We start from the raw sequence: 26,291 nt of genomic DNA on the forward strand, positions 1-26,291 counted from the left end.
TCTGTGGGAAACAGGACCCAGAGCGGCGGCATCCACGGGAGCAGATGCAGAGCATCCACAGAATGTCCACAGAAACAAAAGAAAACCAGAAAAAGTCCAGAAAAATGGTCATAAAGTATAGTCCAGAATAGTTGTCCAAAAATCTTTAGTTGCCAGGCTTTAGGAGTTCTTCTGTCAGAGGGCAATGAAGGGATAACATGAAAAAAGTGGATTTTTTTAAAGAAAAACGACAAAACTACAAACACATGTAAAACACTGGAGAATACTAAACAACAGAAATAAACAAACAGAAAACAGGATTCATGACAAGGACAAACAACAAACACAAGACAGGTATATATGGGGAGGACAACCAGTGAAACACAAGGAACAGGTGTGCAAAGGTGGGAACTGATTACAGCACAAACACATGGCACAAGACATAAACAAATCCTGTCAGAACGTCCCCCTGGTGTTCAGTCAGGGAATAGACCAAGCCATCCATGACAGAAATACTCATATATGTCTACAGGCAGCAAAACTGAAATTTTGTGTTGGGACATGGCAACTTGTAGATAAAATAAATGATTTATTTGTATTTAGTTCATATTTAGGTGAGGCAGCCAAATGAACTATCCTGTATGTCTTCTAAATGCAAAAGTTTGTTCCTTCATAGTGTTGGGGTTTAAAAATATAGTTATTATACAATTCATCAATAAATCTGAAATAAATTTTAAAATGAACTGCAGCCGTTCGCCTCACACCTCCAGAGTTGGGGGTTCGATTCCCGCCTCCGCCTTGTGTGTGTGGAGTTTGCATGTTCTCCCCGTGCCTCGGGGGTTTCCTCCGGGTACTCCGGATTCCTCAATGTTAAATTTTGACATTAGATAATAAAGAATCTTTAGAACATCATCAACTCAAAGGTTCTTTTAGCTTTGGATCAGGAGTTTACCATCAGTTAAAAGTTCTAACTTGAAGGCTCACTCATTGTATAAAATGGACACACACACACACACCACACACTGTTGGTGTTTCACATGGCCTTTTCTGGGGACTGCTCTCTTTGAATATAATGAGAGTGTAAAGTTTTACATGCTTTACGTAGCTGTGTTATAGTATAATAGATGAGTTTTATGATCATTGGCATAGACTCGGAGTCACTAACACATACAATCAGTGTATTATTACTGCCAGCTTATATGCCGCACTTACTATTAGGCTTAATACTTGGGGGGGTGAAGAAAGGGATGACAGGAAGCTTATGTTAGAAAATTACAAACTCAAGATGCATGAATAAAGGATTATGAGAAAGTGTCAGCTTTTTTGCAAGGAGACAGAATGTCACACAGGTCACACATATGCAAAAGGCTAGAGATGCCTGGTCCGATAAGGCCTGAGTGATATCAGTATGAGGGCAAGCGGAGCAGCAGGGTCAGAATGTACACACACACACACACACACACACTTATCAGACTATGTCATTGTAAGGACCTTCTGTTGACATAATTATTAATGCAGCAGGGGCTTTGATGGGACATTTGGTCACCACAAGGATATTAAGACATCAACATGGCTACGCACACACACACACAGACAAACACACACACACTCACACACACACACACACACACACACACACACAGACACACAGGTCATATCATTATTAGGACCTGTTATATTTTATTTACATAATTATTCATCAAGCTATTGAATGCTATGCCTACACCTTAACAACAGACCATAAGCACAATAATCAAAAGGAAAACATTTAGGCTTTTTTAGATTTTTAGATCAAATTTAAAGTAAGGAAATAGAAAAGCGAAAAGAAAAAAAAACAATTCTAATTGTGGGGACCAGCGAAATGTACTAAATGTACAATGCAAATGTATTTTTTTAGCTTTTAATTTAAAACTGTTTGTTAGTCCTATCCTATTTTTAGGAAGCAGACACATACACACACATACACACACACACACACACACACACACATACCGAGAGTCAGACATGAGGAATCCTGGCATGTTTGAGATGAATGGAAGAAACATAAGTGTTTGTGTGTGCTGTTGAAGTTTCTCTTCTACTTTGCTGTTTGTTTCTGTCTCTGTGATTTGCCCCTTAAATCTTTTAAACCTCAGAGCTTGAAACTTGTTTACAGACACTCAATAAGAGTGTTACAAACACTAAATAGCAATAATATTCAGTGCAACATACAAAAACACAAACACAGCAACACAATCAAGTGCAACTCTGAGTTACAAAATCCCCAAAACATGTGGTTTTGAAATGTCCGTCACACTGAGAAAGCTCATTCCTCTGCACTGCATTGGGATGCTGCCCTGGAGACAAATGTGCTTTTAGGTCACGCGGCAGAACATTCGCTTCGACATACGGTGGGAGCGTGTGCGAGAAACCAATTACAAAATGCGCTCAGCCGTTCTGCATGCTCCGTCTCTGCTAAGTACGAGCTCACTCCATTCAAATGGGTGCATTTATGTGGAAAGTAATTCCACATAAAGTAATCTTCCTTCCTATTACTAATACACTATCATATCTAAAAATCCCAGATTATTGAGAAATGGCTCATTTACAATGCAAATGTAGCTCTTTCTCAGATCATTTAGGATTTTGTTTTAGCTCGTTTGATTCATTTACATGCCAGACTTTGAATATGATAAAGGATTGTACTTGTTTTACGTAACTACAAGAACAACAATAAAAAATTCACATTTTAGAGGCATAGAGGTGTTGTTTACAGTAGGAACAAACTGTTTTTCTTTTTTTTTTTTTTTTTTGAATTATTATATTGTTGGGGGCACGGTGGCTTAGTGGATAGCACGTTTGCCTCACACCTCCAGGGTTGGGGGTTCGATTCCCGCCTCCGCCTTGTGTGTGTGGAGTTTGCATGTTCTCCCCGTACCTCGGGGGTTTCCTCCGGGTACTCCAGTTTCCTCCACCGGTCCAAAGACATGCATGGTAGGTTGCTTGGCATCCCTGGAAAAATTGTCCGTAGTGTGTGATTGCATGAGTGAATGAGAGTGTGTGTGTGTGTGCCCTACGATGGGTTGGCACTCCGTCCAGGGTGTATCCTGCCTTGATGCCCGATGAAGCCTGAGATAGGCACAGGCTCCCCGTGACCCGAGGTAGTTCGGATAAGCGGTAGAAAATGAATGAGTGAGAGTGAGTGAGTATTATATTGTACAACTCTTTTTTGAAGGAGGTTTTAATTCATAAACATTTGCCATCTATGAATAAAACCCCATGTAGATTATATATAAGTTGACAAAATAAATGGCCAAAAGCAAAGAAAGCAAATAATCTAGACAAGTCCTCCACAATGCAGGGTTCCGAATGCATCATTCTAATTCACCACAGATTGACCCGCATGTTATTAGAATCATCATTGAACTGTTGGTGGATTTGTGATGGAGGTTAAATATGCGCAGTTCGAACAGTGCACTCATTACAGTCTCATTAGCTGAACTCTATCCGCCTGATTCGGAGTCAATACTGATAAATGACCTAACCAGAGCATCCAGAGTCTGTGTGTAGCATGAATCTATTTAGGAACGGACTGAAAATGAATATTAGTGGACAAGTCGGGATTCGAGGATACCTCTATTCAAATAGCGAGCAACAAATACTGAATCCCGTGTGGTTCCATGTTTTTCTACAAAGGACTATTCTTTCCTCCTTTGTTATAGCTGATTGACATTGTGGAGAATTGCTTTGAATGAAAACAATACACCAGCAAACGTTCGATCAAAATATTAAACATAGCTATAAATCCACCTGAACATAATGTTTCAATTTCTTTTATTTTTTTAACTGAACATTACAGATTTTCACACTGCATTAATCCCTAAATTTATGAATCCCTAAACATTGTTGTGTTAACTCCACATTCTACGGTGTACAGCTAGATGCTGTGCAACAGACACACAATCAGAAATTGTACAGTGGGTGCCTCATGTCATGTGGTTTGTACAGCCCAAGAAGCCCAGCATGTTGTGTCGTTGCAGAGTGTGGGAGAAAAATAAAACACCGGGTTAACACCGATCGTTGTGTAGTCTCTTGTAGAAAGAATTTTCAGACTGACAGCAGAAGGTCTGCAACTTTTATTGGCCAAGAAACCGCCTAAGAGGTCACCTGACTAACAAGACACCAATCACGGTTCGTTTAGTTGAGTTTTTTAAGAAAATGCTGTAAATTATACTATAAACTTCACATCATTTGGAAAAACCAGCATTTAGCTGATCCTTGTTAGAGTTTATTGTCACACTTGTAAATACAGCAGCTTCCTTCTTCCATGAGGGAAGTAGAGCATCACCATGTCTTTGTTTCCAGGTGGGCCATTAAAAAAAGTGACACACATGTCTCCTGGAAATCATGTAAAATTCAACCAAATCGCATGACGACTTCAGAACTCCTGAAAAGTTTCCAAGTTTGTGTGCCATACGCATCAGACGTTCAGCAAACGTTTTTTTAGTACTTTTTTTTTCTAAAACAAGAGGGATGTTTGTTGGGTTTATAAACCCATCATGACACTCATATAAACCCTTTATGACAGCTACATCAACATAAACACATCTTACCTCACTCAGGTGTGTTTATGTTGATGTAGCTGTCAGAAAGGGTGTCATGTGAGTGTCATGATGCTTTATAACAAACATCCCTCTGTTTTTAGTACTTTTTTTTATAAAAACAGAGGTATGTTTGTTTGAGTTTATAATGCATCATGACACTCACATAAACCCTTTATGACAGCTACATCAACATAAACACACCTGAGTGAGTTAAGGTTGTGTTACAACACATAAGATTGTTAACAACCTGTAGAGCTTGTAGTAATCATTATCATTAACACAATTAAACAAATTGTCTTTATGACAGCTGACATCTGTTGAAATAAGGCTTTATAGATAAAATAAAAATAAAAAAAAGAGAGATGCCATTTTTTTCTGACACACAGATAGATGACAGTCCCTTAGAAACAGCCTTGACTCGAGTGCCCTGATGCTAGAGCATAATGGCTGCAGTCTTCAGCTGTTATTGAACCCATGACATGTTCAGGCCCAAGTCTATACACAGTAGTCCTTCCCGCTGAAGTGGCTTGGCCATGGCTGATCTAGGGTCAGGTGGTAATCTGCTTGTGTGTGCCGGGACGTGCAGGATCAGACGTGTAATCCCTTCTAGCAGCACAAACCTCCTTAGGCTGGCCTAAACCACAGCAGCCAAGTAGACAGAGCTTAGCATCCAGACAGGCTTTTGGGGGATGAAGGGAAATGAGATAACCAGGATGGCGATACGAGGCTAAACAAAAGAATCAAGACACACATTCCACTTGTGTGTAGCAGATTTTCTTAAAATGGTCCTACATATAATCATCAGTCACTGACTGTGTTAGTTTCTGTTTCCAACATAATAATAATTGTTTTCATCTTGTTTCACAGAATTTAGTTTCATTTATTAGCGAATTTTTAAAATTCTTTGTGTTACATTTAGTGCGAAAATGCAGCAAACAGTAAATGCTGTTTTTTGTAGAAACCGCATACACCAAAGCGTGTTCCATTTCAATTACCCTGGAAATGAGGTAAAATATATTTGCATTTTGGGCAGGAGTAGAAAGATTGGATTTATATCTGATTCGCCAAGACTCATTTATGTGGCCTAATGTAAATGGAACAGTTTTAACAAATCAGATAGCTATCGGATCAGAGAAAACACATGAAGTGACCAGGTGTAAAAACACTTTACAAGACTCCTTCGGTAAAAATGTTTAATTAAAAAGAGGTTAAATATCTCAATTCAACATGTTTTTTGTCATTAATTACTTAATTAATTACTTTATTTATTTATTTATTTATTTATTTATTTATTTATTTTCTAGGTGATTTAGTGAGGGTGTCTGGTTTGTCAAATCCCTCTATAAGTCAAATAGATTGTAGCAAGCTTCTGTGTCCGAAGCACTCAGTGCTAAACTCTCCTCCCTACCATCTCTTTCACTCTCTCTGTCCAAATCCCCACAATCTCCTTCTCGTCCTCATCAGAAGTGGCCCTTTTCCCCATCTTCCTCCAGCTCTTATGAGGCAAGGTTCACACGTTATTTCACGATCCTTCTGACTGTGTGCAAGAAAAGACAGACAGACACGCAGATGGGCAGACAGACGGTCGTTTTTTCCTTTTTTTTTTCCCCTCCATGAGATTTCTCAGCCCTGCTGTTTAAAAAACTCATTCTCTTTCATAGCCCATTGATCAAAAGCCAGCATATCCCATGGGTTCACTGTCTGCTCCAGCACCACCCAGCAATAGATCTGGCCTTTTCTTCCTCTGAAGGGTCTGATGCTGTGCTCTCACACGTGTGATGCCTTGCATTTAGGATCAAATGTAGCTTTCCGCACTTTGAAAATCCAGCAAATGTAAACTCTAGCCTTGAGCATGTGGGCTTTGAAGTGGGTAAAAAATTAGAAAGTTGACTTAAAGATGCAAGTGAGAGCTGTCAGTTCTCTAAATTCTTTTCTTTCCCTGTGTTATCTTCTTCCCTTTAAGAGATCTCTCAAAGCCTTATCGATTTTTGGAACACAAAAATTCTTGAAAGCAGTCATCCAAGCTAAAACTTCCCCATATTTTCAAGTTATATCTCTAATACTTTTTTTAATCCATTAGTATTCTTGTCATGTTTTGCCATTGGCAATTTAAATCTTTAATTGGCCTGGATTCTAAGTCTCAGCACTGTGGCTCGTGTCTCATTGGAGGGAGTACGAAGTGAGCAGGCCTTGGTAATAGAGGTTAAACATTATTAATAGGCAATGAATCAATCTGCTGAGGGCAGGTACTTCGGTGTACAACAACAACCTACACTGTGCAGCCAGCACTACCTGATCTGAATATAGAGATTTTAAAGTCAAATGAGATACGGAGCTGTGGAACTAAGGAAAACCAAAAATAAATATATATATATTTTCTTTTTCTCTCAGTGGTGTTATTTTTGTTTAAATATATTTTTTTTGTTAAATATTAAATATATACAATAAAATTTCTCCAGACTCACCAGATTTACAATCTTCTACCTGACCTTCTAGGATGAACACAACATAAAGACCTAATATCAACCAAATCAAAAATGAATCTTGTTTATTTCATTTACTACATTTTTAGCAATAAATGTGAGACAAATCATTCTTTAATCTCAGTCCCAGCAGAGACTGATCTACGTCTGGTCAGCTCATCTATTAGACTAAATAGTGAGTACTAAATAGGTTATTTTATTATTTTATGTTCTATATCTTCAAAGTTCTTTGTACAAAACAAAAAAGGATTTTAAAATTTGACTATTGCAGCTTTAAGTGTGGCAGAAAGCTAACATTGTAGACATCACGCATTGTTAGCATTATACAGGGCGGGTTTTTTTCTGTGGCCTACCCTGTATATTAGACATTAGCTAGACACATGCACTGTGCTTAAAAAAATCTCTTTAAAATCCCTGTAGTTTCTAGCTGTAACTGAGTCCTGAAGCTCAGCTAGCAGATATGTACACTGTGTTTGTGTTTTATGGAAAATGTATCGTATATTCGAATGTATCGTTAAAGGATTTACCATGACGAACATCTTCAGATTGTGGTCTGATTACATAAGTAAGTAAAGAAAGTCAGCATGTTTATTTATTAAGCGCAAATCAGGAAAGATTATAGCTAAAAGACAGCTTTGAAACAGAACAATTTATAATTAAGATTAAAAATAGGCACAAGTTAAGAAACAGGTTTATATGTAACTTAGGAGCAAGAAAACCTTGTGAGACTTTGTGATGATGCAAATGAACAGAACGGTCTACAAATACAAACTAATAACAGGCTTGAACTAAGAACAGGTGCCCACATTAGAAAACAGCGACACTAGAAAAATGGAGGTGGAGAAATGAAGTGCTGAGGAGGATTTGTGACTTTAATTTTAATTTTAAACATATGTTTAAACATCATCGTATTTCATTATATTGTCAACTGAATGAAAGTCAGTCACCAGACTATGACCCATCACCACTAGTGTGGGTCACTATAGTGACAGGATATCAGCAAATCCTGCTTTCCTCAGACCAGGATGGAAATAGCAAAGCTAAAAGCTAACACCCCCTGACAAACGCTAGCGGCATTGTGTCTTCAACGGCACACCACATATGGCTGTTTTGTTTAGGATTAGTGTAATGCCAGCGCTAACATTGTGTTCTTTCCCTAGGCGATGGTGGAGACGGTGAATAACCTGCTGCAGCCTCAGGCGCACTCGGCCTGGAGAGCGCTGTCAGCTGGAGAGCAGCTGCGAGCCGCCACCATGCTGCTGGACACGGTGGAGCAGGGTGCCTTCGTGCTGGCCGACAATCTGCTCAAGACCGACATCGTCCAGGAGAACACCAACAACATCCGTAAGTCTGTGCCATTCGTACGTTGAAGCTTTATAGGTACAGACCAAAGAATCAAATCATTATCTTTAAGCATCATGCATTTAATTATGCCATTTTCCAAACACACTTATATAGATCAACATATATTTTATCTCATTTTTATAACTGAGAAATTCGGTTTTAAGGGCCTTGCTTTGGTGGACCTGGAGTTCAAACTCACAACCTTCCAATCTATAGTCCAATGCCTTAAACACTGAGGTAACAAAATGGCATGAAATAACCCTGTGTGCAAAAGTTTGTGCCTTTATTATGTATTTATTTATTTATTTATTTATTTATTTATTTATTTATTTATTTATTTTTTACAATTTATCTACAAAACAATCGATTCCAGAACGTTCTAAATAAAATATGTCTGAAACATGAGGTGAAATCAACAGAAAATTAGTCTTGGATTTGCTGCCCAGATAAAATAGTATAGCTCGATATAAAGGGTGATCATGGGAAAGAGGTTAAAGCTGAGTGAATCTGGAAGATGCTCAAAGAGCATAAAAACTGACATAAAAGCAAAAATGACAATTCCTCAAAGAAATTGTAAACATTTGATCCAATTTGTTTTATTTACTTTATTTTTCTGTAGAATTTTAGAAATTTTTCATCTGCAGTATATTCATTTTAAAGGCAAACAGCAATGGTCTTAAAAAGTCTAGCTTAAATATTCAGTCTGCCTAAATAATTCTTTTAACTCTGTGATAGTCATAAAGACCATGATATAGAGTAATAAATATATCATACTGTAAATCTTTCATACTGTTTTAATCAGAATCTGAATATTAGAGCTAGCTGTTAAATTCAGCCTATTTTTATGGTCGTGTAACCATTTTTTCACTTCTAAAAATGTGCTAAGAGAAACGCTCCTTGTCACCTTCCCAGCATCAATCGGCTCATAAGGTTTTACTGATTCCCTCATGGTGCTTTCTCCAGGGAACCTGAGAGAAATTCTACAGAGCTGACTACATCCTTATTTAGACTGTTTATTGGATTCCACTTCTGTCCACTTCTGGATACTCTGTCAAACATCGATCTAATTTTTCTGTTACACATTTATGGGTAAATATGATAAAGCACTAAATAGGAAATTTAAGGAAAGCATTTTTTCCCCCAAAGAAGATGGTGAGAGTTAATGTTGGAAAAATAAGTGTGTGTGTGGGGAAAATACAGGAAAATATTACCTGAGGTGAAGGAATTAAACATAGTGAGGTTTGACCTGTGACAAGAAAATAATCAAAGTAGCAGAATTACTGTGACTATGATAAAGTTGATTGATTTTCTATAACCGTATATTACAGTCATTTTATTTTTTAATACAATATAGATTACTGTGCTGTTTATCAACTTGTACTTGGGTTTAGTGTCATGGAATACAACCCACACACATCATAGCAACAACGCTCATCCCCAATCAGTATTAATCATGTGATTGAAACCACCGTGAAACCAAAAACATTTGACTGTTTTAAGCACTGATGCTAGAGACTTTTTTCATTCCAAACTTTATTAAAAAATAAAGTAAGACCTGAGATGTAAAAGCAGCCAATGTTTCTCTTCATAACATCTTTGCATCAGCTGCAGTCTGATTACAGAACTCTTACTGAAAATCTCAGGCGTTGGATAATCTTACCCGAGGGGTTTTTGGGCTTCGGGCCACATTGATCTTCAGTTCTTTTACTATGTATTCTGAATGAGCATTTTATTGGCTAGCTTGGCCCAGTCCCAGAAGCTTAAACTCTTCCGATGGGCATAGATAACACATCCCTTTCTCTTTTCTCTCTCTCTCTCTCTCTCTCTCTCTCTCTCTCTCTCTCTCTCTCTCTCTCTCTCTCTCTCTCTCTCTCTCACTCTCTCTCTTTCGCTTTCTCTGTCCCTGTCTAATTCATTTCATTATGAAAGCATGCAGGGGTTTGGCGCCGCCTGTGCGTCTGATTGATGTATGAGTTTAAAGGTGAATGTTATGTGTATGGTTTAGTCATCAGATCTCAAAGTGACCTGCATGGCAATATGTCTGCCCCGGTATCAGCGAGATAATCAGCAGAATTTAGTCGTGTATACAGCGCAGAATTATTTGCATACGCCAAGCAGATATTCTACATCCTTTTCGCCAAGATGCAGGGAAGACATTTCGAGGACACCCACATGTTTTCGGTAAAACCCCACATCTGTTTCATATAGTGGAAGTCAGCATCGGGTGGATCAGGATGCTCTTTCTCTATGCATGCAAACACCACGCTGTGTATTTCTTCGAGGCGGGAGATTACATGTAGCGTGGCGAGGTTAAGAAGTGTTGTGTATGTGTGTTGTGTGAGAATGGATTTGCTGATACGGTGCCTCTCCGTCCTCCAAAAAAACAAGGATTAAGTTAGAACCGGCTGCCATGGCAACTCTGAAATGTAGGTCTCTCTTGCCATGCTGGAGAAGCGAGCATTTTGGGAATTAATAAAATGGAATTTATTGTGTCTGGCACCCAATTTATCTTGATATTAAGGGATTCAGGGCGGCATGAGAGAGAGAGAGAGAAGGAGAGAGAGGGAGAGAAAGAGAGAGAGGGAGTGTGTGGGAGCAGGAGTCACTCCCAACAAGCTCCTTTATGGTGCTGGTTTTATGCCCTTCATGCAGCGCTGAGATTAATCAGGCAGGTTTGACACGTTTAGCACACCTCCAGCTCCTGTTTGATACACTTAGTTTCCCGTGTTATAAGGTTTGTTTGGCCTACTTGTCCCCTGTGTCACCCACCTGGCATGCTGCACACCAGATTCTAAACTCATTGTGATATTCAGTGATATTCACATCATGCCATGCCGATCCAAAATGGAGTCTATAGCAAAGTGCAGCCCTGTGCTCACTGTTCCAAAATGGGACCCACAGAAGAGAAAGCATTGACGCTATAAAGCAGTCCATAATAAAATGAGCCCCAGTGTTGTGATGATCCAGAGTTCATATTAAAGTGGTGGAATCTGTTGCAAAGTCAGCCCCACTGCTGTGTGATCCATAATGTGCCTTTGGAAAAGAGACCCACAATGCAATGTTAAAAATCAAGAGTGTAGTAAAGTGAGACTCGGTGCTGTGCAGAACTGTAACGTGCCCATGGAAAAAGACACTCTCAATGCTATGTTAAAAATCAAGTGCATACTAAAGTGAGCCAAACTGAGTCCCATTGCCATGATCATCAAAAGTGGAGTCCATAGCAAACTGAGCCCCAATGCTATACCACTCCATAATGTAGGAAAATAATGCCCTGGCTATGCTGATCCAAGAATATGGCAAAGCCAGCCTTGATTGTAATCCAATCCCAAACAACTTCCACCATAATGTGAGCTCTACTGTATGTCTGTACTAACCAAGAATGTCCTTGGGGTTTGTAATAAAATGAGGTTCTAACTATGCTTCACCAAGTTGGCATCTATAGCAAAGTCAGTGTTGATGGCATTACGAATTGAGCCCCAAACATCTGTGGATCCAGAATAAAGTATGTCACAGCACCATTATAATAAAAAATGTAGTCTGCAATAAAGTGTGTCTCAACGGTATACGCTCCAATAGAGAATCACATTGATAATTTTGCATTAGCTTAGTTCTTGCTTTTACTTTATAGTGGACTCCATTTTTAATAATTCATGCTCACTTTCCCTAAAGAAAAGTAAGCTCAATTTGAAGTATGGAGCAAAAATAAGTTCCCACAATGGAAAGTGGGCTCAACAATAAAGGACTAATGCTAGGCTACTCCAGTTAGATGTGACTGATGTAAAAAAAAAAATTTAGATGTACTGACATATGAGTTAGTCAAACCGGCATGTTTATCACCACACCTATCAGTCGCTGCATGTACTAAGGATAGAATGCAAATAGGTGTTTAATCCATTTTTTTTTTAAAGAATGTAATGCCAGATCCACCTAACCCCAATAAGGAATGAGTACGCAGATCAAAAAAATAAATTATTTGAGGAAAAAAACTCTTTCAGTTCTGATAGTAAGTTTTTTTTACACACTGCCCATCTGATGGCACATATACAGAGAATTGTACAAATTTAATTGTTATATCAATAATTCCAGTGGTCATTTCATTAACTTTTTGTTTTATGTTTATGTTCTGTAAAGCCGCTTTGAGACACTGTCCAAATCTAAAAATTAATGTAATGTTGATGGGTATAAAACGTAAATTAGATTTGTTTAGATAAAATCATTTTAAAAAGGTATCAGAGAATTCTTAAAAAATGCCCTGTAAGATTATCATTTGGAATGCTTTTTAGTTTGTGACAAAATCTCATTTGCAGCAAAGTTGGAAGCTAGTGCTGTTTTTCCCTGCACTTGAATAAGTCAACAGAGGAATTGTAAGGAGGTGGCATACGACTCAGGATCCATTTGCAGCGATTTATTGAAAAATACACAGATGAAGATAGACAGGCAGTAATCAGAGCGGGCAAAGCACGGATGTCAGAGGACAGACGAAAAAAGGCAACGGTGAACAGGCAAAGGGTCAGGGCAGGCAGCAAGCAATGAGAAAGGTCAGAATTAAGAACATCAGGAAAATCAGAAACAGGTAAATGCTCAGAATGACTGCACTAGACAAGTCGAGACCTCACAATGATATGAAGTTCAAGTTCAGTTTAAATAGTGAGCGGAGATGAGGAACAGGTGGCGGTGTAATCAGTGTGGGTGATGGCTGATGGGAAGTGTAGTCCGGAAGCGAGATAATACTCCGGGGACATTGCTCTATGCTGACGCTCGGGCGGTGTGTGTGGTTCGTTGACCATGACAGGAATGTGGTTTACAAAGGTGATTTCAAACACTACAAAAAGCAAAAATGAGTGTCAGTATGTGTGCAACATGGTGAAAGGTATCATGAAGGCATCATTCCTCAATCTGCATCATCGGAGGAAAAAAGGCTATTCACCGTCATGACCCAGAGCCTATAAATTCGCAGTCAAGACATGCATTACTTTAGAAGGCTGAATATTGGGAGTATGACAATGACCTGAAACAGGCAACTTTAATTTCTAATCTCTTTATAATAGAACTGTGCCTTATCTATTACTGAGTTTACAGAGAGACTATTACTAAAGATTACAGAGCAACTGGGTGAGTCTGACTTATACTGACCATTTATACTCATCATAGATAAATGTAAAACAAGTATATCATTTTTATTATTTATTGTATTATCAATTTATCTCAGCATGGGAGACAATTTCAGAAAGTATTTTTGTCACACTTTATATTGAGAAAATGTAATAAACTTTCTTTTTTGTGCTTGTTTTTATAGTTTATTTGGTTGGATTGTTTTTTTTCTAATGCAATAACATTGATTTGTGATTGCAAATGTGATTTGGGTAACTTCAACAAAGCAAAAATCATGCATCTCAAATTTATACATTAATTCCGCACATTTAAGTTTAATCTTGCATGTATTGCTGTATATTATTCACATACTGTTAACAAGACCTATACATTTAATCTTATTTTCACTCTCTATTATTTTGGGGTAAAAACTGATCAACCAAAAAACAATGTGTGCCAAAAACCAAAAGCAAACATATCAAAAATAACTCTTACTTAGATTTATATCTAATTTAAAAAAAAAAGATTTTATATACTGTATCAATTTAAGCTATGCAAAAAGTGGGTAAACTTGTGAGAATTTATTTATTTATAATGATGGACTACTCCAGTTTATATAAAAAGAGGTTCACAGCTATTCTTATTTAAATCGGAGTCTATTGCAATGAAAGAAATCCCTAATTCTATTTTGATCTTAAATAAAGTTTATATTGTGGAGTAGAGTGCAAAGTGGTAAGCCCCAATGCTGTGTATGTGAAAAATGAAATGAAATGAAATACATAACTGAGCCTCAAAGTAATTGAATGTGGCTCTATTGTAATGTCACCGCTAATGCTATTTTAAGATGTCCATGTTCTTGTAAAATTACATCTATCCAAATAGCAAAATGAGCTATAGATGGTATTTCGATCCAATTTGGAGTCCACAATAAAGTGAACCCCAGTCCTATTTTGATCCAAAATTAGCCAAAGTTGAGTTTATAGCACAATGTAGAGAGTGCCATGATAATAATAACAATGTAAAGTCTAAGTAAATTGTAAAATGTAAGTCTCCATGCTACAGTACACCAATATGTATGTATAATAAAACGAAACCTCAATAGAGTTTTCCAATAGGAGTATATACTGTAGAGAAGTGAGCTATAGCTGGTATTCCAATACAAAAGTCCATAATAAAGTATTACCCAGTGCAATAGCAATCCAAAATGGAGTCCATTGTAAAGTGAGCCCCAGTCATGTATGGATCAAAAATGGACTCAACAGCAGCATGGAAATAATCAGAAGTGGAGTGCTGTGCTGATCCATAGTAGAGACTATCAAAGCTAGCTCCAATATCATGCTGATCCAAATTGGAGTCAGTAGCAAACTGTAGTCCCAGTGCTACCATAATCAAAAGTCTATAGCAAAGTGAGTCTCAGTGCTATACTACTACAAAATGTCCCTATAATACAGTAATTCTTATCCAGTACGAGTCTATGCAAGATCCATGATAAAGTAATACCAAGTGCAATACCAGTCCAAGGTGAAGTGAGCGCTAGTCTAGTATTGTTAAAAAAATGGGAGAAACACTATGAAAGTTAAAGTGAGCTTAAATGCCATGCTGATTCAAATTGGAGTCTATAGCAAAGTCAGCCGACATTCACTCCAGTGTAACAAGTCCTGCTTCTGCTTTCTATCTCATTAAGCAATCCTCTAGCAGCCTGAACCAAATTTCAGTAGCCCATAGATGCCCATTTCATTCTCCTAGTTGCTTATTGAAAACAGAGCACAGTATGATAAAGTGCTGCTTAGAGTTTGGGGTATTGTACAATATTGCAGCATTTCAGCAATGCACTATATCTGTGGAGCAAAGTACAATGAAATGAAAAAGGGAAAATGAAAATTCCTCATTGGTTCAAGCAAAGATAAAGCACCTCAGTTAGTCAAAGAGATCTGGAGCACCATCTTCCTGTTCTTGAAGACATACAGTATGGCTTTTGATCCTATGCTGTTTTTGTGTGCATGTCCTGTCTCATAAAATAGCAAGCAGATTTGCTGAGATTAGCATGTTATTTTCAGCATCTTTGACAACGCTCTGTGCTCAGAGACTCATAGCGCTTTAAGGTTTTTTGGAATGAAAAGTATTCCTGTGAATCACTGGCCTCTCTTCCTCATGCTGATTCCACTTTATCTTTCTATTCATTGTCATATCAGTGAATCCAAAATAAAAACCTATGAATAAAGTGGCAGAAATCAGCCAACCACTGATATGCTGGACAGCATTTTTTTTTCAGCTTAAATCTTAGTCATTTTTTGCTATGTTTTCCCAGGATTTTCTTTTTTTTACATCCTATGGTTTATTGCACTTGCATAAAAATATCCATTGCACAGTTTATTAGGGTGGCATATTTGCTTGTCCTACTGCTTGCTCCCCAAAGCAACGATTCATCAATTACAATAATAAGGTTAGAAATGTCTTGATGAAATATACAAAGCTTTATTCTCACATGTTGAAAAACATGTTGTAAAACTTATTATCTTTTCATTATTACATTTCCAGAGAGTAAACTGATGCAATGGTACCTGGCATTTCAGCAAGCCAGTAATCATGACCCTGATGTATTTTGACACTGTTTTGTTAATGGCTGGAGCTAAGAATGTGTTTCTGTTTTCTTGTGTGTATTTGTTTATTTCCTGCAGAGCTGGAGGTGGCTCGGATGAGCACAGATGGCAACCTCCCAGATCTGAAGTTTCCTCAGACTGGAGACCAAAGCAACTCCATCCACTTGTCTGCCAACACCCTTAAACAACACGGCAGGAACGGTAGGTCACCTACAGCTTAGTGTGGGCTTGTATCATTAAAGCTCCCTGTCAGCATATTTCTATAATTATCTTCTTACATTTAACTCTAGATTCTTTTGTGGGTTTAATTTAAATTTTCTTTATTAAAAAAAGAATAGAGCATTGTTTTTTCAGCTGAAAGATTTCTGAATATTTAATTTTTACTCCCGGCCAATAAAAATACAAAATTTACCGACCACAGAAGCTACGCTAGTTTCTCAGTGAGCTCTATGAGCTCCAGCTAGTCACAATATTTGTTTATTTTACATACACAATTTTTGTGTAGTTTATGTTTAACGATGGCAGGTAATTCTACCTAGAGCTTTGTGTAACATTTTTCTAATCTTTATTTAGTTATTTCAACTTTTCTGCTTTTGAGTAACATACATTTATAAATACACGCTACATTGTCACTTGTGTAAGAATAACGTGCCTCGTCTTTCATTCTTACACACTTTTCTAGCACTAGCGCTGCTCACAAGTTGTCATGAGCAAGCAATATGTAATCTTGCCTAACTGAACAGTTCAATTAAATCAAATTTAGGGATTTATATCACTTGAGTCTACGATTTGTAAATGTTATTAAATAACTGATTTAAATAATAATAAACTAAGTGAGACCCAATATCAGACAATGCAGAACACCGTTGGACGTCCCTGACCTATCGAGACTTTTCACTTCCAAAGCTAAACAACACTAATTATAAATGAGACCTTGTAGGGTTCAGCTAGCTAATTAACATGTAAATGGAGTCATGCTAAGTAGATATAATTTGTAGTTTGGATAGGCTGCTTAAGATGCCATGACTCTGAGTAGAACACTCGTTTTTTGCAAGCTTTCCGAGTTTTCTTTTTATAGCCCTAATTTTCACAATAAGGAACGTCCCAATGAGCCTGCATGCTTATATAAGAGTTTGCATAATGACTTATATAATAAGGGTAGGAAATAGTGGCAGTGAGAAGCAGAATACTTTTAATTTGTCACTAAATTGCATTGTAGTCTAAATTAGGCTTTTTTTTTTTTTTTTTTACAGGTGGGAATGTTATTCATTATAATAGAACTCGCATGCACAATATAAGCTATAAAATTCAACCTAAATGGGTATGAGTCATTAGTGTTCAGACCACTTATGACACTTTGCTTGCATCAGGTTTAGAAAAGATTCCCCAAGTGACTCTGTGTGTGCAGGAAAAGCTGATCTTGGCTTGTGTGTCAAATCCCTTCAGTTAGGAAATGAATCTGTTTAAAAAAAAAGAAAAAAAAAAAAAAGAACAGCCACTCCTGTCTGTTTTAACGTGCTACAAAGGATATGAAAAGTATTACTCCTATAGTCCTATGGAGTGTGTTACACTAGGTAGGGAAGCATTTTTCCCTTTAGCCCGAGTCTAATCAGCGTATTATATTCTGATTTGTCCATCAAGAAGACTATTTTCTGGAGGCTTTATTATTTGCGCTTCCATGCAAATGAGACACAGTTGCACATCGCATGCCGTTTTTATGCAGTTTTATGAGTAAGCAAATGGCCGTGAGCCATGCATCATCAAAGCTCGCTACTCTCTCTCTCCCGTTCTTAATATTCCAAGCCAGCGGCTGGTTACTCACAGTCATCGACAGGAATCACGCAAATTGGTTTTCTTTTCTCGTGAGTCAGTAAGACTGGTGCAGGGGTGGGGGGTGGTGGGGTAGGTGCTGTGGCCGGGAGGGGTTGCTCTTTCATTTCAGCATGCAGCACGAGATATCGGGGCACATAAAGAAAAAGAGGAGTAGGAGGTTAGGAAACTGAAATGTAGCTTTTATCAAAGCGGCAATAAAGCAACATTGACATTTCAATGAGGTTAAATGAAATCGGCTCTCTAGTTGGTAGACTATCGGATTTTTTTTTTAAAACCGCTCTCTCTTGAAATCTTTGTCCCATACGGTAAGTGCAGCTGTGAGGAACAAAGCTTTATGTGTGATACGTATTCATTACGTGTTTGTCGAGCCCCTGCTCATCAAACTTCGGATAAATACATCCTCCAGCATCGAGCAGAACCCGATTTCATTCACATTTTTAATGCAGGGGAAAAAAATACTAAAAATAAGTGCACACTGGCTCACATCTGGGGTGAGAAATTCATTCTAATTATTAATCAGCATCACTGCATTAATCAATACTACAGCTAAAGATCACTGCGCCTAACTATGAAAAATGATCACAACTCCTTTGTGTGGATTTGTAGAGATATTTCCTCTAGATAATTTTTAATTAGAGCTAAAGATTTAGGACTCTTTCAAGCTATTAATCTGTTTGACGAGTTCAATCGGTGTAAATGTGATGTTGAGTGGTGTGTAGGGATGATTATTTTTTAATAATTATTACCACAATTAGAAATCTGGACAAAATACTCATTATGCAACATTTACGACTATGTGGAAGCCTTTACTGTCACTCTTACTCACTTTTCTATGCCTAACACTGTCCGGTTGTTTACTGTATGTTCACAATGAAACATCACTGTCACATGGCTTTAATGATTTCCTAAATCTAAAGTTTACAATAGAGTCAAAAAAAAATTCTCATTCATCAAGGTCCAATATAGAACACTGTTGGGTGTCGCTGACCTACTGATACTTTTCACTCATAAATGCTAACAATGCTAATTAGAAAGGAAACCTTCTAGGGATGAAGCCAATTAACATGTAAATGAATGGAGTCCTGCTAAGAAAATAACCAAATACAGAAAACAATCACAAAGACCAAAAGGCTTGTAGGGTGCAAAACTTTTTGTTCATTATCCCTTGCACATAGAGATCCCAAAAATCACCTGAGTACAGCGAACGCTTACAAACTTCCAGTTCATTTTCTGTAATTGGGTTGATTCCGACTTGCAATCGAGTAAGGGCAGAAGACCGAAACCGGCACTGACGGCCCCAAACAATTGTTTTTGTCCGTACGCGAGTGCATGTTTGTTCACACCAGCTGAAAACGACACAGTGAGGAGGAAAGGGATTCATTCAGACTAAACTATGCAAATCTCAAAACACCCTTAAGCTTTCACCATGCAAGTGTTCTCCATGTAGAACTCAGTCAATTTCACCATACTGTGGTGTGAAGATCAATGTTGACTCGAGTAACATGTCTCACTCTCTTTCTCTAAAATAAGGTGAGATCCGCATGGCATTTGTGCTTTATAAGCACCTGGGGACGTACCTGTCCACCGAAAATGCCAGCATGAAGTTCAGCAACGAGGCTCTCAGCACCAACTACACCGTCATCGTCAACTCACCCATCATAACGGCTGCTATCAACAAAGACAGCAATAAAGTCTACCTGTCAGACCCCGTCGTATTCACAGTGCGCCACATTCAGGTAAGAAAGCACCTGTGTTTCATCCCTATTCACAGATTTCTTAGCTACGACTGGAAATCAATAGAACGCAGAGCCAGAAATTGGTCAGTTTGGCCAGTTTCTCTAATGGAAGGAATGAAATATTTACTCTGAGTAACTCTAAGCGGTTCTAATGCCTCTGAGCTCCAGAAGAGGGTTGACAGCACTGTCCTTAATGTGTTTTCAATATGATGCAGCATGAGCAGCAGTTTGAGAAGATTTTGTGCCCGACAACTTCCTTGGTTGAGTTGGTAAGGGGTGGAAAATGGCCAATGACCAAATTGGGAGTTAAAATCTTCATGTTGATCGATATTCACATATAATTTTTTATATATAATATAAATAATATTTATAATATCAGGATCGAACCAATGACCCTGTATATATATATATTGTTTTTGTTTGTTTGTTTGTTCTTGTTTTGTTTTTTTTGCTTACAAAGCAAATTTTCAAATTTATTGCATCTGATTTTTTTCTTTTTTTTTCCTTTTTTTTTTTTTTTTGTACCTTAAAATGAAAGGACAGTCAAAAAGCATTTCACTGTGTATGACTGTGTATGTGACTAAACAGAGTTTATATTTAAAAAGACAAAACGAACAGTTGATACCCTTTATTTATTTATTTTTTTAAGGTACAATCCTAATTACATCTAGTATAATATTTTATTTTGTCACATATACATTACAGCACAGTGGAATTCTTTCTTCACATACCCCAACTTTTGGAGGTTGTGGTCAGAACACAGGATCAGCCATAATACAGCATTCCAGGAGCAGAGAGGGTTAAGGGCCTTGCTCAAGGGCCCAACAGTGGCAGCTTGGCAGTGCTGGAGCTTGAACCTCGATTCTCCGATCAACTATCCAGAGCTTTTACTAATTGAGCCACCACTGACCCCAGACTTGCCAGAGAAACCATGGTAACAAGTAGAAAACATGACTGATGTGGAACAAGCTGACTAAAAAAATAAATAAATAAAAAACTTTGGCAACATCCATGCAAGGTTGCAATAAATCAAAGCATTACTACAATTCTGCACTCTACCTTGAATTTTAATAAATCTATAAGCTGGCATGCTGTTTATGCTAACTGCTTTATTTTCCCACAGAGGAAAAAAACAACAACAAAAAAAAAACTTTAATTTGTAATGCTGTTCCAGACACTCAGTGAAACTTTGGCCCTTCTCCATCTGCACTATTTCCTGTTCAGTCGACTTTGTGCGTGGCATGCACTTCAGAGCGTGCCGTGGTGGAAGTGGGTGCCCGAGGCGGCTGTATAAATACCGGCTTTATCTGTTTTCCCTGCAGGTCGCTTCCTCATGCAGCCGGCATTTATGCTAGTATAAGCTCTCTTTTTCCACATGATTTAAATCAGAACCCACATAGACACAAACGCACGGCTATTCAGCTCCGGCTCTTGCACTTGTTATACAGGTATTAAAAAAAGCTCTGCAGGCTTGAAGATGTGTCTTCGTGCCTGTGAGAGCGAGGGATGACGGAGAAAGATTGAAGAAGGTTAAAGTTGTGAACGAGTTTTGCACTTTTTTGTGGCTGGTTCGGGAAGCGTGAGAGGACTCGATGGATTACGCTTGCAGCTGCTCAGAACTACACACACACACACACACACACACACACACGCACATGCTTCTCCATAATTGCCATCATTTCTTCCTTTGTACAGCTTTTTTATTTTTTTATATTGTTTTCAGTGGTATTGCTTGTACAATTCAACAGCACTAATGATCACATCAGTGATAAACAGCAGCATGTAGAATGCAGAGGGAATTACTGTTAACAACAGACCAGAGGAAAAAATAAAGTCAGCCGTAATCTCTCTGAAAAAATTATTAAAGTGGAACATATCAGCGGTGAAAAATCGTCTTCCTTTTTTTTAAGTCCTCTGTGAAATTATTTCCATTGTTCAGTGATGTTACAATTTTTGATTTTGGAGGGTGAAGATTTTTTTTTGTCTCCCCTCTCATGATTTTAGTGTGGATGAACGAGGTAGCATCAGCACAGTGGCTGTAAAAAGCAGCCACGAAGAAAATCAATTTGTTCCCTGGAATTTTAGACAATCCCCCCCCACACACACACACACCCAATCAAAGTGACATAGCGCTCTATAAAAGAAACAGGCTGAAACTGAAAAAAAAAAAAAAGATGGCCACTAGGACCTGTGTTCCTCACTCTATGTTTGGCCTCTTGCCCACAGCAGTCAGAGGAGAACTTCAACCCAAACTGCTCATTCTGGAGCTACTCCAAGCGCAGTATGACGGGCTTCTGGTCTACTCAGGACTGCCGTCTCCTCGCTACCAACCGCACGCACACCACCTGCTCCTGCACACACCTGACCAACTTTGCTGTGCTCATGGCCCACGTCGACGTCAAGGTAGGAGCCAAAATGCTTTGTTTGCTTACCGGTGTGCTTGTGTAACGATTTGGTTTGGGACAAAAATGTGGAAGTCATTAGAGAACAAGTGGTTAGATAACCATTAAAACACTAAACCGTTTAATAGGGGTGTGAACTTTACACTCCCACATGAGATGACAGATGTGTATGAGGAAACGACTCAATATATGAATCTCTAATCAGAATCTCGCATCTCATCACTGGATCTGATATGATGCTACAATATGATACGATATGATATGATACAAAGCAGGAATACAGAATCCTGCTATTCATTTTCCAGATGACGATGATGAGGTAGAGACTATTTTAGTTATTGGTTATGGGTAAATCATCTTAATAGCTTATTTACATGAATTTAAGAATATTTAACGTTTTTATACACTCTCTAACCATTAGGCCACGGCTTATTTCACCCACGTCTGCAGGGTTGGGGCGATTCCCACCGCCACCTTACGTGTGTGTGGGATTTGCATTGGAAGTTTTCCCTGAGCTTCAGGGTTTCCTCTGGGTAGTATGGTTTCCTTCCCCAGTCAAGAAACACGTGCTGTATTTTGATTAGCATCTCTAAATTGTTCATAGTGTGTAAATACGTGTGTGTGTGTGTGTCTCAAATAAAATGAGATTTTTATTTCGTAAACTGAATTTCCTCTCATAAACACTCGCATATATATTCTGTATAATTTTTCTTCCTTCCATAAACTAATAATAATAATTTGTGTTTAAGTGTAGATGTTAAAAAAAGAGGTTTCTTCTACGGATAGCCAAAGGGGCTTTTTACACCTGGTCACTTCATGCGTTTTCTGTGATCAGATAGCTATCCGATCATAAAAAGACCAGGTCTAAATGCTCTTTGAAATGTTTTCAAGACCATCGTTCAAACCACTTCAGGAGGTGGTCTGGGACGCATTTCAGATGAAACTGGACAGGTGTAAATGAATGTCGTTGTTCAAGCCACATACGTCAGCGCTATACTCCTCCCAAACGGAAGTACGTCACTCGCAGGTGACTTGCGAGTCGTGCATCGCACCAGAAATAAATATGTTTTCCCAGCAGTGCTGGCTCCGATCTTTTTTGGGACTTAAAATGCACTGCTGCCGCCAGCAAACAGTAAATGCTGTTTTTTTGTAGAAACTGCATACACCAAAGCTTGTTCCATTTCAAATACCCCGGAAATGAGGTAAAATATATTTGCATTTTGGGCGGGAGTAGAAAGATCGGATTGATATCTGATTCGCCAAGGCGCATTTATGTGGCCTAATGTAAATGGAACTGAATTTTAACAAATCAGATAGCTATCGGATCAGAGAAAACACATGAAGTGACCAGGTGTAAAAAGGCCCAAAGACGCTGGTTAAATTTCTGCTTTTTCAAAAATGTCACGCAACCATTTCCTCCATTTATGACTGAATAAGTCTATCTTTTAAAAGTACCTGAGAGCGTGTGAGAATAAAAAAAGCAAGCGGTTTTAAATGCAAAGGGCTGTCACAACAAATTCTGCTTTTACAGTTGAACACTATTTACAGTGACATTCTGAGGTTGAATAACATTTCACTTTAGTAAATACACTGAAATTTAGAGCAGGAAATAAGCGTGCGTAAAGCCGACGTTTTTTATTAAGGGTTTTCCAAAAATAATCCTTCCAGTAAAGGCCAGGTATAGTTTATAAATAAAAGAGGAAAGATTGTTAAACACACAACAAGATGTCGAAAAAAGGAACAAAGGAAATAAACCAAACTAGTTAAGGGCTTTGTACAGGTGCACACATTAGGAAAACAAGCCAATGATAAGTTAGGGTTGGAGACAGGACAAACACCAAAAACGTCATATGGACTTCAAATAAAAACAAAGGAAAGCAGCACTTGCAATTGTTCAATAGTTCTTCTTCTTGGTACTTGAGCAGAAATCAAGTTCCAGACATATGGCATTGTAAAAGTTAGCACGATACCAAAGGGATGATGGTATGATGGCTAGCCCTAACCCTAGCTATAACCCTAACCTTAGAGACGCCTGATTTTTATATATTTTTTCCAGCTCATTCAGACACTTAATCGTCCTTTGAACTTGGTACAGGAATTTGCGAAAGCTAAAACATCTAAGATCTTTACACTTCCGTATAAGATCTAATTACATGTATTGTATCCAGCTGTCCGTATATATCATCCGGTCTGTTGGAACATGAAGTTTAATTATTGACTCTTGGTTAGATTACCTTGATGAAGTGGAATGATTTTGACGCAGTAGTTTTGGTGAACCTGCACTAAACATTGTTTGACAGCTGTTTTTTTGCTGACGGTAAGAGGTCGGCTGTTCATCTTTTATTTTAAATTTGCAAAACGCTGAGTGGTTCAGCTTGACGCTCACCCACTGAGAGAAACAGACACAGAAGAAAGAGAGAGAGAGAGAGAGAGAGAGAGAGAGAGAGAGATGATGATGAAGCATGGGGCTTGATAATCAGACAGCACGGTACCCATGTGCATTTATTCAAAAAGCCTCATTTCCATATTCTCAAGTGCTTTCTTACCTGGGGATTAGCTCTCTTTTTCTCTGTCCCTCTCTTTCTCTCTATCATTCCTGTGGCACCACTAGAGGTGGTCATCCCTTTTAAAATTACAGGAAATAAAATGAAAGATGAGGAATTTTCTGGAAAAAACAAATACTAATAATGATAAGAGAAATAAAGAAAGAGAGAGAGAAAACTCTAAGAAAACAAAGTTGAGCTTTGTTAGATGTAAGACTGAGAGAGATGCACGGATGAAACTGCGCTGACACGTCTCATGGGAGATCTGTGAGGGAAAAAGAGATATACAGGGCAAAAAATGAGAATAGGATAGAAGAGAGCTGTGACAGGCTTTTTGATTACACGTTACAAAAAAGAGGCCTGTGGGCTGCCTTTAAGGCATAGAGGAGTGGATACATGTCCTTGCTGGGTTTGGTACATGTTCAGAGAGAGCTGGCTTGGTGACTCAGAGCTGAAAAGGAGGCAGAGGAGCAGGAATCCAGGGCAACCATAAACCAGATCTAAGCTCAGTGATCAGAAGAAGAAGAAGCCTTTATTTTTGTCACATATACATCACAGCACTGTGAAATTCTTTTCTCTGCCTTTTTTTTTTTTGAGTTTCAGAGCACAGGGACAGCCAAGATACAGCACCCTATGGAGGGCCAAGCAGTGGCAGGTTGGCTGTGCTGGGGCTTGAACCCCAACCTTCCAATTAACAACCCAGTCTTTGCACCATTCACAATTAGTGCAAGAATGGGAGTTCGATTAAGATGTGCTTAAAGAATATTCAATTGTGAATATTCAAATGATAATATGCGTCAACAATATTTGTTTTTTCTAACCTTCTCTGGACACAGCAGCTTTTTGAAATGAGTCTGGATCTGCCTTTTCGAAGTGGCTTCCCTGGCATTGACTCTAAGCTCTCTGGGTGGTTAAGGTGTTGGACTACTGATCGGAAGGTTGTGAGTTTGATTCCCATAGCCATCAATCTGCCATTGCTGATTGTATAAAGTGAGATAAGTGAGTGCAATTGAGCAGGGAAAATGTCCAGGACAGGAGTTAGTCCAGGAACCTGCTCTTCAGTAAATAAACCAGTAACTGTAATGACATCCCCCCCACTCCATAACACCGCTGGACTGGACCAAACCATCAGACGTATATGTTTTGCAGCTGTGCTCTAGACTAAACATAGTGGTGTTGTCTTGTAGATCGAATAACAATCCTGTAAACATAAAAAAAAAATACTGACTTGAATGCTTCATACTCACTAACTAATTAGGATGGTAGGGTGCTTCATGAAAACTGACATAAACTGCTTTTGTGGCAAAGATTGTCAGTGCATTTAGCTTGCCACACTTCTGATTTATCACATACTGGTCATAATGCATTATAGCCTGCATACGGGAGGTTACTGAGAAGAAAATGGCACTTAACGCAGCATTTGAGGGAAAAAATGCTGTTCATCTAACTAGTACACTAGCAGAGAGATGTAAGATCTATGCCAAGGCACACAGAAGCTGTTTTGGCAGTTCGCAATGACCTAGCACCTTACATATTAAGGTGTTTCTTTTCTTTTACACCTTGCCCCCTAATTTACAGCAAATTACCACTCTATTTTGGGGTGAAGAGGCTGATTTCACCAATCTACAACCCTCATTAGCGCACTCTTTTTCTGACCATCTTGAGATGGATGAGTCTACAAATGGTTGAGTGTCTAC

General features: G+C 38.4%; 1 protein-coding gene across 8 annotated transcripts in view; it reads left to right on the forward strand.

The window, feature by feature from the left end:
* The window catches only part of LOC132841763 (adhesion G protein-coupled receptor L3-like), a 276,039-nt gene that overhangs the window by 204,305 nt on the left and 45,443 nt on the right, over positions 1–26,291 (forward strand). For all 8 annotated transcript variants that reach the window (XM_060864273.1, XM_060864276.1, XM_060864278.1 and 5 more), the window contains 4 exons: positions 8,206–8,389; positions 16,159–16,281; positions 19,444–19,649; positions 21,876–22,052. In XM_060864273.1, the coding sequence (XP_060720256.1) occupies positions 8,206–8,389; positions 16,159–16,281; positions 19,444–19,649; positions 21,876–22,052 (690 nt within the window). The remainder of the gene's footprint in view (positions 1–8,205; positions 8,390–16,158; positions 16,282–19,443; positions 19,650–21,875; positions 22,053–26,291) is intronic.

This window comes from Tachysurus vachellii, chromosome 2, assembly GCF_030014155.1.
Source record: "Tachysurus vachellii isolate PV-2020 chromosome 2, HZAU_Pvac_v1, whole genome shotgun sequence".
Lineage (NCBI taxonomy): Eukaryota > Metazoa > Chordata > Actinopteri > Siluriformes > Bagridae > Tachysurus > Tachysurus vachellii.